This window comes from Hemicordylus capensis, chromosome 2 (assembly GCF_027244095.1).
Source record: "Hemicordylus capensis ecotype Gifberg chromosome 2, rHemCap1.1.pri, whole genome shotgun sequence".
Lineage (NCBI taxonomy): Eukaryota > Metazoa > Chordata > Lepidosauria > Squamata > Cordylidae > Hemicordylus > Hemicordylus capensis.
In genome coordinates this window covers 240,845,443-240,864,705 of record NC_069658.1, presented here as the reverse complement: position 1 = coordinate 240,864,705, position 19,263 = coordinate 240,845,443, and the positions used below count along the sequence as shown (strand labels likewise).

The following is a 19,263-nucleotide window of genomic DNA, read 5'->3' as shown; positions in this document are numbered from 1 at the left end:
TCAGGAAAAAAGGGGTCAATTGTGTCAAATATACAAAATTAATTTGGGATTTGACCCTTACTGTATTCTGGGATGTGCTTTTCCAACTTATTAAAGTTATATTGTTGAGTCAGTGTTGACTCCTGGCAACCATAGAGCCATGTGGATTTCTTTGGTAGAATACAGGAGGGGTTTACCATTGCCATCTCCCACGCAGTTTGAGATGATGGCTTTCAGTATCTTCCTATATTGCTGCTGCCCAATATAGGTGTTTCCCAGGTCTGGGAAACATACCAGCAGGGATTCAAACCAGTAACCTCTTGCTCCCTAGGCAAGTTACTTCTCCACTGCGCCATTAGGTTGTTACTTTCCAGCTTATTTGGGCTTGTCTTTTAAGACTTTGGGCTGTCAAGAGCTCTTCCTTCATTAAGAATACCTAGAAGACCTGCAAGGGTACATCACCTTTAGCTTCTGCACTGTTTCAGGGTTATAGGACTTGCATGAGGCAGCTGTTGCATGCATCTAAGCAGAGATCAGCTTCCATCACGGCCAACCTAGCTCAGCCTCACTTCTATATTTTTATTTTTATTTTTTATTTATTAAAACCTACGTCTCTGGGAGGTTTACAACAGAATAAAAACAAAGTAAAACTTTCGTTAAGACAAAAATGGGGAGGGGAAAAACACATTACAACAATTTAAAAATTTAAAAATAATATTTTAAAACAGCATTAAAACCATTAAAACAACATTAATTAAAAGCTTGGGTGAAGAGATGTATTTTTAAAGATTTTTAAAAAGCTGTCAGAGATGGGGAGGCTCTTATTTCACTAGGGAGCACATTCCAAAGCCTCGGGGCAGCAGCGGAGAAGGCCCATCCCTGAGTAGCCACCAGAGGAGCCGGTGGCAAATGCAGACAGACCTCTCCTGATAATCTCAGTGGGAGGTGGGGTTCATGACGAAGAAGACGTTCTCTTAAATACACAGGGCCCAAGCTGTTTAGGGCTTTATAGGTTATAACCAGCACCTTGTATTTTGCCCGGAAACATATCGGCAGTCAGTGTAGCTCCTTCAATTCAGGAGTTATATGTTCTCTCCGAGATGACCCAGAGACCAGCCTGGCTGCCGCATTCTGGACCAGATGTAGTTTCCAGACTACGTACAAGGGCAGCCCCACATAGAGCGCATTACAGTAATCCAGTCTATAGGAAGGCAGATCAGAGTTTCCCCGACAGGGAGACGGGGAAGTTGTATGGCTTCCATCTCTTTCCCCTTCTTTCAGGCACCTTGCCTACACTGTTGATGTAAACCACTCTGAAACTAGTTTCCATCTCTCCAAATGCAAAGGGCATCATGCCCTTGAGGGAAGTCTTCAGGATTAGTTCTTGTCTAGAGGAGGAAAGAGGCCCCCAAATGTCAGTGCTAAGAAAGAATCCTGGATGGTCAGCCACACAGGTCACTTTTCTTGGAGGGAATGGATGGGGCGCGTGGGTGGCGGGGGGGAGATAAGGGGCTGCTGTTTCCTCTTCTTGGCCTCCCCCTCTCCATGGCTGCCGTTTTCAGTTTTTAGTGCAGGGCTGTTAAGAGTGGGGTAAAAGCTGACTCTACGACTGGTAGCCCCCCTCTCCCACATGTCATAGGTTTTCTCTGTTCTGTTTGGTCTTTGTGGTTTTGTGACTTTAACATTTGATTGTGTCCGTGGTGGTTTTAAATGATCAGCCACCTTGTGAAAATTATACTGTTAAATGTGGGATAGAAAAATGTATAAGAAGGAAAAAATACACAGTTCCCTCCCCACCCACCCCTTGTCTGGCTGGATCTCTTTCCATCTAGAGGTTTCCCCCCACCCGCTCACTCATGCTTTGCCTTTTCCACCAACCATCCAGTGCAGATTTGTCCCCCATGGCTCCATCACCCCAATGCACTTAGGTGGAAGACTTACCGGTCCCAGGTCCCAGATAGGACTGCTGCTCAAAGGCCGTTTTCTGACAAAAAGGTGTGTGTAAGAGAAGGGATTACCACCTTCTACAATACAGTCCTCCTAAGCGCCTCTCTAGGAAGATACACTTCCTTGATTTAACCCTGAGACTGAATCCCACTGGAAAGCAAAGATAAAAAGCAGAGTGAAAGCACTAAGGTATTTACATGCCCCACTCCAGAGTCACTGCTCAGCTATCAGCTTTTCATGTCTGCATGAGACGCAGACATTGAACGGATGCGGCTTTTTCAGACTATGCCAAGATAGTCTTAGCCTGTTTAATTCCTACCTGCTGTCCTTTATCAGACAGTTCAGAATTGAGTTTAATTGACATCACTACACTAAGTCCATTCCCAACCTGACTAAGGGTACCTTGACTAGGGTAACTTCACCCCTGGGACATCTCACAGTATACAACATGCAGGATTTTCTGCAACCATATTTCCCCTTCCCTTCCCTTCCCTAAAAGGCAGTACCACTTTTTCTTTTTTCTTTTCTTTTTACATTTATATCCCGCTCTTCCTCCAAGGAGCCCAGAGCGGTGTACTACATACTTGAGTTTCTCTTTCACAACAACCCTGTGAGGTAGGTTGGGCTGAGAGAGAAGTGACTGGCCCGGAGTCACCCAGCTAGTATCATGGCTGAATGGGGATTTGAACTCCTAGTCCAGCACTCCACCGGCTCCCTCTGCTGGCTCCCTTTGCACTCACTAGATGCCTCCCACCCACTGGAGGCCATGAGTGAAACATACAATTGTGCCACTTCCCACTTTCCCTGTTCACATCCTACCCCCCGCCCCAGCCCTTTTGATTCAAAGCACCGAGAGGGCCACTCTGGGAGTGGAAATTCAGTCACCTTAACTCTTGAAGGCAAAATCTCTCATAGCCAGTACTTCTGCTTTGTCCTAGAACTGTCCCTTTCTCAACCTTTTAAGTAGCAAAGTACCCCCTAGCCTGTGGACAAAGCACCTCAGTTGTCCAGTGGGTTTCATATTAATAGTAATATGTGCTGCATGTTGAAAGGTTGTCTACTGTGATGTGACAGATGCCCAGTTGTAGGGTTGCCGCCTTTTACATTAGGGATACACTAGGCTAAACATGACGTTGGCCAAAGCTAGGAGGGCTGAACTGCACAAGGTGCACCTCACCACATTTTTCCCATTGCTTTGAGAGAAGGAGGGGGAGTGAGACAGGAAAGAGGGCGAGAGAGATAGAAAAGGGGAGAGAAAGTATGAATGAGCAAGTCAGAGAACGGGGAGCAAGCAGAGTGAGAGGGAGGCAGGGGAGAAAGAGGACAGTTGTCAGCTCTAACTGGAGAGATAATCCTTAATAGGAGAACATAAGAATGGCCCTGCTGGATCAGGCCCAAGAATGCCCATCTAGTCCAGCATCCTGCTTCACACAGTGGCCCACCAGATGCCACTGGAAGCCTACAGGCAGGAGTTGAGGGCATGCCCTCTCTCCTGCTGTTACTCCCCTGCAACTGGTACTCAGAGGCATCCTGCCTTTGAGGCTGGAGGTGACCTATAGCCCTCCAACTAGTAGCCGTTGATAGATCTCTCCTCCATGAAGTTATCCAAACCCCTCTTAATAAGAACATAAGGAGGGAAGTTCCTGCCTGCAACCCTGGAGAAGCCGCTGCCAGTCTGTGAAGACAATACTGAGCTAGATGGACCAATGGTCTGACTCAGTATATGGAGGCTTCCTATGTTTCTATGTGAAGGCAATGGTTGGACCTTTAGACAAAGACATGGTGGCTACAGGCCACCTCCAGCCTTAGAGGCACAATGCTTCTGAGTATTTATTTATTTATTTAGTGCATTTTTATACCTCCCTAACCCAAGGTCTCAACTGGAGTACCAGTTGCAGGAGAGTAACAGCAGGAGAGAGGGCATGCCCTCAACTCATGCCTGTAGGTTTCCGGTGGCATCTGGTGGGCCACTGTGGGAAACAGGATGCTGGACTAGATGGGCCTTGGGCCTGATCCAGCAGGGCTGTTCTTATGTTCTTCTTATAGTCAGCCAGACACATGCAGTGACATGTTGAGGCAAGAATAACACATGGATCATAAAAATGATATACCCATACAAATATTACGTCAGCATTTATGTGACACTTCACCATGAGGTTCTGAGGGGTGCCGTTGGGTTCCCTTCACAGCTGACAGGGGATATGAGAGCCAGCGTGGTGTAGTGGTTAGAGTGCTGGACTAGGACCGGGGAGATCTGAGTTCAAATCCCCATTCAGCCATGAGACTTGCTGGGTGATTCTGGGCCAGTCACTTCTCTCTCAGCCTAACCTACTTCACAGGGTTGTTGTGAGGAGAAACTCAAGTATGTAGTACACCGCTCTGGGCTCCTTGGAGGAAGAGCGGGATATAAATATAATAAATAAATGATTTGTAGCTGGAAAATCAGTCTGCTACCACCACTTGGGGAAATTTTCAGCACTCACCCTGATCCCTCAAGCATCCCTGGGTAGCTGTATTGATTGACCCAGCAATCTTTCTGTCTTCACTTGGGAATTGCCAACAAAACAAAAAGCCGTCCAGGATAAGCAACAACCAGAGATTTATTCTGGTTAGAAATACACGCAACTTCTTTCCTTTACCCAGAGCTGTACATCAAGCACATCTATCATCCAGGAACAGCTTCACTCCAACTGACCTTAACTGTCACAGACTCCTCTGCAATCTGCATATGGAATTCTCACTGCCCAATCACAACAGTGCTTTTGCAGCCTCTACTACATCTATCTATCTATATAACTCTCCTGGGTGTGCTTTGGAATGTGCGTCCCAGCGCCCAGCTGATTGGCTGGGCGGTGGGCGCGCCTGATTGGCTGATGTGGAGGTCAGAGGCAGTGGGCCCCAGCCCGGCCAGGAGGCAAGGCCCAGGAAGGGGGAAAGAAAGGGGGGGCAGAAGTGGCGGTGGGGAGGAGAGGCAGCTGGGACAGGAAGCAGAGACTGGGGCAGAAGGCAGGAACTGGGGCCAAGGGGGATGGGAGAGGTAACCGTTGGCCCCCAAGAGCGCACAGAACTTTAGATCCTACCACAAACATAAATACAAACACACATTTTCTAACTGAAATTCTAGAATATATGAGAAAACCCCATTTCATCACAAATAAAACTCTAAAGTAAACATAAGTATCTTTGTGACTGGAACTTATACTCCCCTTCTAGAATTGTTGTAGAAATCACAGCCTGGGCTGGGCTGTATAACAAATATAATGTTAACAAAATAGTTTTTGTAACAGCTACATTTAATGATAAACTTGAGCTTATTTGGATGACATAAACATTCCAAATCTTGCTTTTAAAACTACTTATTGCTACTATCCGATCATTTTCCAGGCACAAAAGATTTCTTATTTTATGTTAAGCTCACTCAAATGTGAGAAACTGGTCTCACAAATATGTTGATATATAAGTTGATATATGTTGAGCTAGGCCAATAGGAGAAGATCTGTGAGATCCATGATCCTCAGCTGTATTTTCATTTTGTTTTCTGCAACAACAACAAAATAGGGATGTCACACCTAGTCTACAGTTTTCCATTCTTTACATCTACTCAAAATATTTTTCCTTCTTGTTTTCTGAAATCCCTGGTTATTCAACTACTTGAAAATTAAGTTTCTGTGTCACTTGAAATGAGATGAAGATCCACCGATCCAGTTTTATTTGGCATATAAAGAATAAGAGGACAGTTGCAATAAGAAAACAAACTGAGAAGGCAAATCGTAGGCAATGATCTTAGGCATAAAATAAATAAATGAAGTGGAAGTGACTTCAACAGATAAATAGGCAAGTTATCCTATTATTTATCAATATGTGCTTTCCCATGAGACATAGTTCTAAATAGTTCTAAACTAGTTCTAAATAGGTAAAGATGTTAACTTATCAAGCTAAATTTGTTTAGCTGCTGACTCTTAACTTTAACTAGTTAAAAACTAGTTAACTTCAACTTTTAAAAAAGTTTTAAGTGGAAGGTTAAACAAATTGAAATCTGGCTTTCCTAGAGTTTTTTTCTGACACACCCATTCTCTAAAACGCTACGTAATATTTCTTTATTGAAACTCTGGATTTGTTGAGAGATAGAGAGAGAGACAGACAGACATGCTTTTGTATAAAGTACAGTTTTGCCCTTCAGTCAGTGTTGACTCCTGGCACTCACAGAGCCCTGTGGTTCTCTTTGGTAGAATACAGGAGGGGTTTACCATTGCTTCTTCCCACGCAGTGTGAGATGACGCTTTTCAGCACCTTCCTATATTGCTGCTGCCCGATATAGGTTTTTCCCATATACTAGTGGGGATTTAACCGGCAACCTCTTGCTCACTAAGCAAATCATTTCCCAGTTGCGCCATTAGGTGGCATATGCCTTTGTACAGCATTCTGTAAATTAGGTTAAAGGTAATATCTTTATAGCTGTCTAGTAGCCAAAAACTGGCTGCAAGAGGGAGGGTCTCACAGTCAAGAAATAACATTCAGCATGTAACAGATCAGACAGGAGGAGAGGAGCTGTAGCTGATGATAGTGTGGCTTTGAGGCAGCCAGAAGTACAGCAGCTTATATCTAGAACAGCATCCGGTTTCCCACAATGGCCTACCAGATACCTCTGAGAAACCCACAGGCAGGAGCTGAGGGCATGCCCTCTCTCCTGCTGTGGCTCCCCTGCAAGTGGTATTTAGAGGTATCTTGCCTCTGAGGCTGGAGGTGGTTTTTATTCAGAGATGTATCATTCTAAAACACCCAGTCATTTATCACATTGCCAGTATAACTGCTGTGACACTGAGAGGATGCAAGAAACAGGCTGGCCAGCAGAAAGTTAGATAGTTGGATGTGTTGGAGGGATAGCCTGGTAGTGTCACTAGGGAATCACTTTTCAGCAATGTCACCAACACTGTGGAACATCTTCCCACTAGAGATTTGGTAAAGGTAAAGTGTGCCGTCGAGTCAGTTTCGACTCCTGGGGACCACAGAGCCCTGTGGTTGTCTTTGGTAGAATACAGGAGGGGTTTAGCATTGCCTCCTCCCATGCAGTATGAGAAGATGCCTTTCAGCACCTTCCTATATTGCTGCTGCCCGATATAGATGTTTCCCATAGTCTGGGAAAGATACCAGTGGGCCTTCAAACCAGAAACCTCTGGCTTGCTAGTCAAGCATTTCCCTGCTGATTCAGTAGAACCCTTCAAATTTGGCCTCATCCTGCCACTTGACCAAGACTTTTTAGGCAGGTATTTCTCTGCTGAGGTTTTTAGGATGCTAGGTTGGATGTTTAAATGTGATTGACCACTGCTGTCCTTTTTAAAAATTATATTTTGCTTTTACTGCATTAATTAAACTTTAATTGTATAAGAACAGCCCAACTGGATCAGGCCCAATGCCTATCTAGTCCAGCATGCTGTTTCACACAGTTGCCCACCAGATGCCTCTGGGAAGCCCATAGGCAAGATGTTAGGGCATGCCTTCTCTCTTGCTGCTCCCCTGCAACTGGTATTCAGAGGCATCGTGCCTCTGAGGCTGGAGGTGGCCCATAGACACCCGACTAGATAAGAACTTAAGAACAAATGTTTAGGTCATGGTTTTTATTAATTTTACACTGCACTCGGCGCTGCTTTTGAATAGCGATATACAAATGGAGTAAATAAATAATATTTCCCAGGCAGAAAGATCATGGCATAAGCTGAAAGATCAAGTGGCATGTGGCAGGGGCGTAGCAAGGTTGGAGTGGGCCCAGAGAAAAGATTTTTAAATGCCTGCCCCCCTCAGTGAAGCTCAGCTCATGAAGTAAAGAAATCTTAAACGAGGCTGAATAGTGGTAACAAAAAGCATAGTAAAATTTATATTTTTAAATCTACCTATCTTCTATGTGCCACAATAGAACATCATCCTAAATTAGTTTTTAAAAGGTTTTGTAAATTGTGGATGATGCAAGTCATTTAACGGTACTAGAGAAAGACATGCTGTTCTGGTAGCTCCAGGTCTTAACACATAGATCAGTTTCGGAGGCTGAATACAACTGCAGGAAGCCTGGACGGGTGTGTAGCTGGGGGAGTCAGTCATGTGACTTGCCTCTGCCCCCCCCCAAGGCAGGGGGCCCCCAGACAACTGTCTTCCCTTGCCCTATTATGGTTACGCCCATGGCATGTGGTTTGCTTTTTTACATTACCTCATTCCTAAGACAGGGAAGAACGCTGTAAAATTCCCTCTTCTGTGCTGCTGCTGCTGCTGCTGCTGCTATGACTCCATCTATTTATTTATAACATTTTATACTCTACCTTTCACCAAGAACAGCTTCAAAGGAAAAGCCCATCTAAAACAATAAAATGCAATCACAATATTATAATTTCAAATAATATTTTACAGAACTCTAGCCACAATGGTGGGCAGAAGTAAGGTAACCAATAATTTGGATAAATAGTGTAATTTTCTTTTTCTCTTTCCTTCCCATAGAACATGCTTCCATTTTTATTTTTTTTTGGTCTACACAATAAAAACAATATATTTTCAAAATAACTGCCAGAATATTAAATGCCAACAATACAGCAGTAGAACCAGCAGATAAAACAGCAGGTAAAAATTGTTAAAGGGATCTCAAAACACCCTAAAAGCACAAGAGAAAGGGATCAATTTCCCATTCACCAAATGTTTCCTGGGCAAGTACACATCACACCAGTGTTTACAGATCATAGGGAGTCTCCTTGACTAGTGACAGTCTTTGCTGCTTTTGGGGTAGCAGTTTTACGCAACCCCTAGAATTATTTTATAAATCTGCCCTGTGAGTTATTTGATGTGAAATAAACACTGAGGTCATTCACACAAGCGAAAACCGTGTTCTAACCAGGTTTGGGAGTTGTGTGTGCTCCCAATTTTGGGTTGTGTGGAAACAAGGTAAGAGGAAAACCCAGGTAGAAGTGATTGTGTGGAAGCAAGATAGGAAGAAAAGCTACCCAGGTTTTCCTACTAACTTGCTTCCACACAACCCAAAATTGGGAGTACACAGAGCTCCCAAACCTGGTTAGAACAGTTTTTGCTTGTGTGAATGACCTCACTGTGTTCTCACAGAATTTCTTTCCACACTCCAAGAATTTTTATTCAATTTCTTTATTTAACCTATTTCTATACCGCCCAAAACTTGTGTCTTTAATGGTTTACAATTAAAATCATTTAAACATTAAACATTGATATGGTTCCTCCCCTGTAGGGGCCCTTTTGTGTGTATTGAAACTTGATCTATCTTAAAAAAAAAAAACTTAGCAGTCTGAACACTTCCATGATTCCTCCCCTGTGTGAATGCACTGATGTGAGGGTTCACTTCCAACTAAAGCTGTTTCCACACTCTAAATACTTATGGTCTTTTCCCTGTGTGGACTCGTCGGTGTTTACTAAGGCCTGCCAGATCTGAAAAACTCTTTGTACAATCTGAGCATTTAAATGGTTTCTCCCGTGTGTGACTTCGTTGATGTGAAGTAAGGTGTTGCTTCCGACTGAAGCTCTTTTCACACACTGGGCATTTATATGGTTTTTCTCCTGTGTGGGTTCTCCGATGCAAACATAAGCTTGTGCTAACACGGAAGCTCTTTCCACAATCAAAGCATTTATAGGGTTTCTCCCCAGTGTGAATTCGTTGATGTGAAGTAAGGTGTTCCTTCCGACTGAAGCTCTGTCCACACTCCATACATTTATATGCTCTTTCCCCTGTATGGAGTCTTCGGTGTTTATTAAAGCTTGATTTATCAGAAAACATCTTGGCACAGTCTGAGCACTTATATGGTTTCTCTCCTGTGTGAATTCGTTGATGTGAAATGAATATCTGTTGCCAGCTGAAGCCCTTTCCACACTCCAAGCAAGTATACGGTCTTTCCCCTGTGTGGACCCGCTGGTGTTTATTAAGGTTTGTTACTTTCGAAAAACTCTTTGTACAATCTGTGCATTTAAATGGTTTCTCCCCTGTGTGACTTAGCTGATGCAAAGTAAGGTGTTGCTTCCGACTGAAGTTTTTTTCACATTCCAAGCATTTATATGGTTCTTCCCCTGTGCAGATTCTCTGATGTAAAGTTAACCCTTTGCTAACATGGAAGCCCTTTCCACACTCTGAGCATTTATAGTGTTTCTCTTCTGTGTGGATGTTATGATGTGCAGTGAGGCTTTTGTTGCTGACAAAGCCCTTTCCACAATCCAGGCATTTGTATGGTTTCTCCCCTGTATGGACTCTTTGGTGTTTATTAAAGCTTGATTTATATGAAAATGTCTTGGCACAGTCTGAACATTTATATGGTTTCTCTCCCGTGTGAATTTGCTGATGTGAAATAAGTAGATGTTTCCAACTGAAGCCCTTTCCACACTCCAAGCATCGATATGGTTTTTCCTCTGTATGGATCCTCTGATGTAAAGCAAGGCTACTCCTGCAGATGAAGATCTTTCCACACTCCAAGCACTGATATGATCTCATCCCCCCATCACCTTTTGGAATAAAGAAAGAACACTGTAACATCCTAAGAGAGAAACTGCGCTGAAAATCAATGGTCTAAGCTAATTAACTCTTAACCATTCACCCAGTCTTTTAATTAGATACTGTTTTAATAGTTTTAAACATTGTTTTAAATTTTAAATTATTGTAATGTTTTAACCTTTTCATTTTGCTGTAATTTGTATTATTTTATTGTAAACCACCCAGAGACGTGATGTTTGGGCAGTATACAAACAAGTCTGTCTAAATGAATGAATGAATAAATGAATGAATGCATATTGCAAGTGGATGACAGATTTGAAGAGTTACACATTCCACCACATTTTAAAAAGTGATGTGCTAACAAGCAATAACAGTAATTATTTCTGCCTCCAGCATCTGTCAATGCAGAAGGAGGAGGAGTGCTGGTCTATGGAGGAGAGCTGTTCTTGTGGTAGGAAGCATGACTTGTCCCCATAGCTAAGCAGGGTCTGCCCTGGTTGCATATGAATGGGAGACTTGATGAGTGAGCACTGCAAGATATTCCCCTCAGGGCATGAAGCCACTCTGGGAAGAGCGGAAGGTTCCAAGTTCCTTCCCTGGCATCTCCAAGATAGGGCTGAGAGAGACGCCTGCCTGCAACCTTGGAGAAGCCGCTGCCAGTCTGTGCAGACAATACTGAGCTAGATGGACCAATGGTCTGACTCGGTATATGGCAGCTTCCTATGTCCCTACGTTAAACCAAAGGAAAGGGGGAGCCTTACCCAGAGATGCTACATTCCCATAATTCTCCAGCATAACTTCTTGGTATAAAGCTCTTTGGCCTCCATCAAGCAGGGTCCATTCCTCCTCAGAGAAATGCACAGCCACCTCCTCAAAGGACACCCGACCCTGAAGAAAAGAACAGAACATTTTTTCCTTAGAGACTGATGGAACAAGTATCCCCCTCTAACCACCATCCAAAAGAATACTTAAGGAGTGCTGGCAGTTTTCTGAGAGGATTTTAACCTTCCTGGGTGGCCTTTGTAGCCATTGAAGCTTTGACAGGAACACAAGTGTCACCCTGGGGTTAATTTTAGTCCAGATTTGTCACGAAGGTGGCTTGGTCTGCAAAGATCCATCTTAGATAGCCTGGGTCAAGAACTGACCATTCTGAGCCATGACTTGCTTTTCAGCCAGATCAGTAGTTTGGGTGAGAGAGAAGAATGCTGCATTTGGGAGGGGTTAATGATGGCACAAGGGAAACAACTGAGGGTTTGAAGCCAATGGAAAGATTTTGACTAACTTGTTGCTGGCTGAAATTAAGGTGAACTTAAGGAGAGGATCACAGCCTCCATATAACAGAGCTTTTTGATACAATACTAATTATTATTTATTATTATTATTATTATTATTATTATTATTTTGCATTTATATCCCGCTCTTCCAAGGAGCCCAGAGTGGTGTACTACATACTTAGGTTTCTCCTCACAACAACCCTGTGAAGTAGGTTAGGCTGAGAGAGAAGTGACTGGCCAAGAGTCACCCAGCTAGTCTCATGGCTGAATGGAGATTTGAACTCGGGTCTCCCCGGTCCTAGTCCAGCACTCTAACCACTACACCACACTGGCTCTGTCTAATAATGCCAATGTGGGCTTATATGGTTCGCCGAGAGATCATTCAGGCAGCCCTAGGCGGCTCGGAGCCGGCGGGGGCTTCAGGGAAGTTCCAGGATGCCCCATACTGGAGAGACCCCTGAGCCCGGGAGGCTGCTTGCAGCCTCCCAGCTGGAGTCTCCTCATGTGTTGCCATGGCGTGGAGCCACACCACGGCAATACACAGCCCAAACACCCCTGCTAACTTGGCAAAGAGGCACCTTTTAATGTGGTGATTCTCTTTATTTAGCAGGGGGAGAGTGACTCGCCCTATCCACCCCCAGCGTAATACCTTCAATGACTGTTGCTGGTGTTGATCTTATGTTTCTTTTAGATTGTGAGCCCTTTGGGGACAGGGATCCATCTTACTTATTTATTATTTCTCTGTGTAAACTGCCCTGAGCCATTTTTGGAAGGGCGGTATAGAAATTGAATTATTATTATTATATTTAAAAACCCGGGTTAGCAGAGCACTCGCTCTGCTAACCTGGGCTAAGGGGAGAAGTAGTTAAGCGGGTGACCTCGCTCGCAGGCCATGGAAAGCGGGATACGCAGGCCATGGAAAGCGGGCTCGCAGGCCATGGAAAGCGGGATACGCTCCCTTTGCCCACTTTCCACCGATCATGAGAATCGCCTCAATGTGTTTTAATTGTTGTGACCCACTTTGAGACCATGGAATATAGGGTGGGATATAAATGCAAATAACTAAATAACTATTAAGTAAATTATTATTTCAGTATCTACAGTGGAAATTTGAAAACAATAGCGGATAGTGCTGGTTCTAGTTGGTTTTATTTTCTTTGACTTTACCTCATTCCTTTTTATTTGTACTCTAGAGAAGGAAAACTTTCCTTATGGGGCAATTCCCTCCTTGTTTTGCTCCCATCTTCCCCTTTTAGGCTAAACTTTACGTTCTTTGTGGCAATGTTTTTATTTTTCTCTTGATCTTCATATTTGGCCTTACCCCTTTAATAATTATTTGTCTTTTCTTTTGTTTTCCTAAGCTAATGAATGGGAGCGTGATTTGTAGCCTCCTTGCTTCTATTGCTTTTCAGTTCTCTTTCCCCTCGAGTATTTTTGAAGAAAAGAAGTTTACTGTATTTGGGACACTGCATTACTTACAAAACGAACTTATTCTGAAGATCAGAACTGATTGTAAAAGCAGACAAATTTGTACGATAGATTCTGTTTATTACTTTTTGAAATTCCAAATCTAATGATGTACTCCCTTATTCTGTTTTCTTTGCTCTGATTGTACTTTTGTATTAAAATATTTTTTTTCTTCATCATCAGGATGTTTACACATTGTCTCATCGGTTCAGCACCTGGGGCAAATAAAAGAATCAGTTTTCCAAAAAGAAGCTACCTTCCACAGAGTCAGACCACTGGTCCATTTAACTCAGGACTTTCTGCTCAACTTCGGCCCTTCTGCAGATGTTGGCCACTGTCAGTGGGAATTATGGGAGTTGTAGTCCCAAAACAGCTGGAGGGCCTAAGTCAGGCGTCCCCAAACTGCGGCCCTCCAGCTGTTGCTGAACTACAACTCCCAGCATCCCGAGTCACAATTTATTGTGGCTGGGTATGCTGGGGGTTGTAGTTTAGCAACAGCTGGAGGGCCGCAGTTTGGGGATGCCTGGCCTAAGTTGAGCAGGCCTGTTCTACACCGACTGGCATTAGCTCTCTAGGATTTCAAGCAGGGGTCTTTCCCACCCCTGCCAACAAATGCCAAGGGTTGAAACTGTGCACTGTGCATGCAGCAAAGGAAGCCCCATCCCCATTTTCTTCATGATCCCTCTCCTACCTGATCAGTCTCCACAGCCACGGTTTCCATCCCAGCATAAAGAAGAGGGACATGATCTGCAAGCGACACCAAACACAAAGGTGGTGGGAAGATCATTTATCCTTGCAACACATATTGTATTTCATACATCTTTGATATTTCAATTCTTTGCATAAATAAAGCTATGCAGGTTGGGTCTTTGGTATAATTCAAAGTGTTAGTTTGGACAATGGTGCTTTCAGAGGTTTGAAGTTAATGTATTTCTAAAGTTGGGGAGAAGCTAGAGAAAAACCTACCTTCCCTGTACTGAAGTGGAGCTAAAAGCAACCCATTCATTTCAGGCATAACTGATACTGTTTTGATTGTTTTTAATGTTGTTTTAGAATATTGTTTTAAAATTTTTAAATTGTTTTAAATTTCTTGGTTTTGTTTTAAACTAATGTTTTAATGTTGTTTTTATCTTGTTGTAAACCACCCAGAGATGTAAGTTTTGGGCAGTATAAAAATATGTTAAATAAAATAAATACTTGAGAAAGGAACCAAGTTTAAATATGCTCCATTCATCCTTACCTTGCAAGGTGGCACCTATATCACCCTCGCGTATTATCCCCCTCTGACTGGTGTCCAATGGAGCCTTCTCCGCCTTAAGGAAATCAGTGGCCACTTCTGCAAATGGCCCCTAAAACAAGAAGAATCCCAGTTGAGGAAGAGGGAGCAGAATCAGATACAGATTGGTACAAGCAAAGGAAAGTGCAATTTTGAACACATTCAGTCCCTGAATGATTTTCTTTCAATATCTGGGCAACCAGCTGGGATTTTTAGGATCTTGTGCTTAATGTTTCAACAACTTGGAATTACCAGGAGAAAACACCCTCACCTGCTGCTCTTCCTGCTTCTTGGCCTCTGCCTGGCTCAGGAGGAAACCTTCTGCCAGGGCCACTGCCTGGCAAGTGGTCTCTGCTCCACATTCTCTGACCCAGCTCTCCATCTCCAGGGGCAGGAAAGTCAGGAACTGTTCCAGGATCACCAGGTCCAGCATCTGATTCTTTGTGCATCTTTCTGGCTTTAGCCAGTGACGGCAAAGGTTGTGCATCCGGGTACAAACCTCTCGTGGACCCTCAAGCTCTTGGTATTGGTACTGCCTGAAGCCCTCATTGTCCTCACTCAGGATTCTTTGTGCAGTTCCCTCCCAGAATTCCCTGCTGCTCCCAGCCCAGAGGGCATCAGGGCCTTTTCTTGCTCTGGTATCAGCTGACTGTAGCCCGTCCATCTGTGTTTCAAGGCTGTCCCTAGAAAGCCAAAGAATCACTTTTCTATCCTTCAAGGTAAGGACTACCCAGACTGATAGTGCTCTTACTTCCTGAAAAACAAACTCCCAAGGCAAGAAGACACTTTGCAGGCAAAGCTGGATGATTCCAAGTGATTGGATCTTCTTTCTGTAGGAAAAACAGGCAAATGTTAGAGCAGAGAAACTGGGGAGGAAGCACGTGAAGGCAACAGAATGAATGCTTTCCACTGATCAATGGTCAGGCAATGCAGCATCCTTGTACCTGGTCTCTTTCTTGGCGGCAGCACCTCTTTCACTCGCTCTTACTCCCCTGTGTGTGAACTTTGCTGCTCTGTGGCAGACTTCACTGCTGTGACTATTGCTCATCGACCGTTGGCTCAGCCAGAGATACCTTCACTTAGTGTCCCCTTTCCTCCATAGCCTTCCTTTTCCTTGAAGCTCTGTTTACTCTCTGTTCAGCACATAACAACAACAACAACAACAATTTATATACCAGTTTTCAACAGAAGTTTCCAAAGCGGTTTACCTAGATAATTAATTAACTAATTAATTAAATTGATCTCTGTCCCCAAAGGGCTCACAATCTAAAAAGGAACATAAGATAGACACAAGAAACCGTCACAGGAGGTACTGCGCTGGGGGTGTCCCATTCCTCGCCCTCTCTCCCGTCCCTTGCCCTTGTCTCTCTTCTCATATATATTTATATAATTAAAACATATTTTATTTAACACATGTATATACCACCCAAAACACAAGTTTCTGGGCGGTTTACAACAAACTTTAACTTGTAACTTAACAAACTTAAACTTAGGAACCTCCTCTGGAGAGAATTCCTAAGGGAGGGGCTATGGAATGGAGTGAGCAGGAGGTGGCTATAAAGTTCAGGTGGAGCTAACTGAGATTCCCAGAGAGGGCTGGAGGGAGCCCAAGTGAGAGAGGGCTTGGATGGGGATCCCACAGACGGGGATGATCAGGGCAAGAGAGAGGGTCTCTGGCTAGGGTCTCTAGAGCAGGACTGAGGGTGGGATTGGGAGGTTGGTGGGTAGGTTGTACACACCAGGCATGACCTCTGTAGAGCAAGCTTGACTATCACTTTGTGAATTCTGGGAATGTATAGTTTAATACACAGGTTATACAGCCAGGGAGGTTGTGTCCAAGGAAAGGCGTTGAAACTCTAAAGAATTTTGTTTTAACGAGCTGACCCTCACAGAGCATCTGTGAGCTAGGACTTCGTTGCTGTCCTTGCCCCCCACCACAGCCCCTGCTTTATAGCAATAGCACTTACATTTATATACCGCTTTATAGCCGGAGCTCTCTAAGCGGTTTACAATGATTTAGCATATTGCCCCCTAACATTCTGGGTACTCATTTTACCGACCTCGGAAGGATGGAAGGCTGAGTCAACCTTGAGCCCCTGGTCAGGATCGAACTTGTAACCTTCTGGTTACAGGGCGGCAGTTTTACCACTGAGCCACCAGGGGCTCTTCATTTTCTTCATCTTCATATTGCTCAGCGTCAGCCACCCACTCTCAGCCGCCCCTTCCCCACCACTCTCTCGCCCCCCTCTCTGCTGCTGGCTCCCCCCTGCCACTCACTCACCCCCTCCCCAACGCTCGCTCACTCCTGGCTCGCTCACCCCCTCCCTGCCACTCACTCGCCCGCCCTCTCCCTCCCCGCCGCCTGCTTGCTTGTTTCAGAAACCATTATGCATGTGACCCTACATTGTAGTGAATAGAAACCACTGAAGCTATTGTACCACAATAAAGTTATTTTCTTTGGTTTCGAATTTTAAAACGGTTTCAACTGTGTCTACTTCTCCCCACGTTACCACTCAGGCGCAACACCAAAGTTAGTGTTAGAATCCCAAATTAGGTGTTGGCAGTGTAATAAAGAAACAAAGGGTTTAAAATAAATAAAAGCAGGGGCATAACTATAATAGGGCAAGGGGAGAGGCAAGTCACATGGCCCCAGAGGCAAGTGATGACTGACTCCCCCAGCCACGCACCCACCCAGGCTTCCTTCGGTTGTACTCATCCTCCGAAACCGATGTGAGTGTTAAGACCTGGAGCTACCAGAACAGCATGTCTTTCTCTAGTACCATTACATGACTTGCATTGTCCACAATTTACAAAACCTTTTAAAAAATAATTTAGGATTTCTTTACTTCATGAGCTGAGCTTCAGTGGGATGGGGAGGGGCATTTTAAAATCTTGTCTCTAGGCCCACTCCAACCTTGCTACCCCCCTGAATAAAAGGGTCACAAACATATTGTTTCTTTTAACATCTATATATTTTAAACACTAATCTCCCAGTCCCAACTGAGTTCCTGACAGTGCCAGGACAGCAACACTGAGCCAGGCTTTGCCTGCCGCTCTTCTTCTCAGGAAGACGATCGGTGAGCTCCAGACCATACTGATCACTGAAGAAGCAATCGCCTTGGCAGGCTGGCAGAGGACTGGAGTGGTGGATCAGATCTGGACACTCTTGGATAAATCAGCAGAGCATGTTTTGTTCTGCCTATGTGACCCAAAGATAAAGTGGTTACCCCTGCCCAGCTGCCCAGGAGGAGGGACCTCCTGGATGCTGAAGTTAGGCAAGCTGAGGATAGGAGGCTGGGGCACAACCAAGAGGAGGGTGTGAAACTGTGTCAAATAAGATGGTGGACCAGGTAGGCCTTGGGTAGTGTCATGGCTCAGACCTCTGAGTCAGAAGACTCAGAGGAGGAACGGGAGGACTCGGTTGGGAGTGCAGGCTCAGAGGCACAGCAGCAGGATTTGGCTGGGGAAACAGACTCTGGACCTGGGCTGGCAGACATGAGTGCTGAAGAGGCTGATCAGGAGGAAGCTGGAATTTCATCTATGTTAAGAAGACATCTCAAGAGAAAGGCTCAGTGGGAGACACACAGGTGCAAGATATCACAGGAGAGGAAATAGAAGTGCTGAGTCATTAAAGCCTGATTGGCTGCCAGTTATCTTGAGCCCTATATTAAGCAGACTGTTATTGAAACAAATTGCTGTTAGCAACTTTCACTTATCGCAGACCGTGTTCATACTTAGCATTCTTCAACCTTTCATGTTCATGCCCTGCTCCTTGTTCTGTTCATGCCCTGCTCCTTGTTCTGTTCATTCCTTGCTCTGTTGTTTTTCCAGTTATTACTCAGTTATCGTAGAGGGGGGTAACTAGTTTAGTTCAAGGGTCTTTATTTTGTTTGCTACTATTTTTCTTTGTGAGTCTTTTGCACTTTCATTTGTGCAGCTTCGCTGCTACTCTTATTTCCAGACTTTCTGTTTAACTCACAGAAGTAGAGCTGAAGGGGCTGTAAATCCTGCCGGGTTAGCCAAGCCAATGGATTTACGACAGGGAGGCCTGGACCGGGTAGATCAGCCCCCTGATCCAGAGCTGTTCTTATGTTCTGCAGTATTGTTGTTGTTTTTGCAAGGAAGGGTTGCAAAATGTGCACACTCTGCTTGTTTCACCCATCGGGAACAATGGGGAATTCGAATCACCCCATTGTTCTCCATGGGTAGGCCCTAGGGACACCAAAGTGGGTTGGGTGGAAGAGCATGATGAGCTAACCCACAAAAGAAACAGGCAAGTGGGTGGTGTTTTTTTTTTTTTTTTAAAAATTAACCTAAACCCCATAGGATCCTATGGGGTTTTTTTGGGGGGGTGAGAAGTTTATGCAGATTTGGCACAACACAGAACCCTTTTGTTCTGGACTTCATCTGGAGAGCAAGGACCACACCTTCTCCAAGTCTGGTACTCCATCTCCTCTTTTTCTTTTTCTTTGCATTTTCCCTCTGTTGGAACCTCCCAGAAGAAAAACCATGTACAAACCTCTTCTAGACCAATGTGTTGAGTTTTTCCACGAAGCTCTAGTGGAACACCTGTGCTAAAGCCACCTCTTTTGCACTGTGCCCAACACAGCAGTTTGAGGACGGTTCTCAATGCTGCTCTCTGCTCTCCATCTCTTCCCTCCCACATTCCAGCATGTGCCAACTGCCAGAGTATTACACGCACCTTATCTCAGCCTGGAGCCTCCTTATCTCAGCCTGGAGCTTCCATCATGGCTATGTTATGCGCACTGTGAATCACTGCAGAAGCTATAGGTTCTATACAGGAATATAGGGGTATATTCAGGAATCCCACTTTGAAT

At 44.4% G+C, this 19,263-nt stretch overlaps 1 protein-coding gene and 1 pseudogene across 1 annotated transcript in view; both read right to left on the bottom strand.

Moving 5' to 3' along the window:
* The window catches only part of LOC128347588 (zinc finger protein 665-like), a 30,023-nt pseudogene extending 25,388 nt beyond the window's left edge, over window positions 1-4,635 (bottom strand).
* A 2,891-nt stretch (window positions 4,636-7,526) lies between these two features.
* The window catches only part of LOC128343900 (zinc finger protein 845-like), a 31,122-nt gene continuing 19,385 nt past the window's right edge, over window positions 7,527-19,263 (bottom strand). Inside the window, exons 8-13 of the mRNA XM_053293332.1 lie at window positions 15,370-15,498; window positions 14,697-15,255; window positions 14,390-14,498; window positions 13,841-13,896; window positions 11,170-11,296; window positions 7,527-10,419 (exon numbers count right to left, since the gene is read on the bottom strand). Coding sequence (XP_053149307.1) covers window positions 9,305-10,419; window positions 11,170-11,296; window positions 13,841-13,896; window positions 14,390-14,498; window positions 14,697-15,255; window positions 15,370-15,498 — 2,095 coding nt within the window. The 3' untranslated portion in view covers window positions 7,527-9,304. The remainder of the gene's footprint in view (window positions 10,420-11,169; window positions 11,297-13,840; window positions 13,897-14,389; window positions 14,499-14,696; window positions 15,256-15,369; window positions 15,499-19,263) is intronic.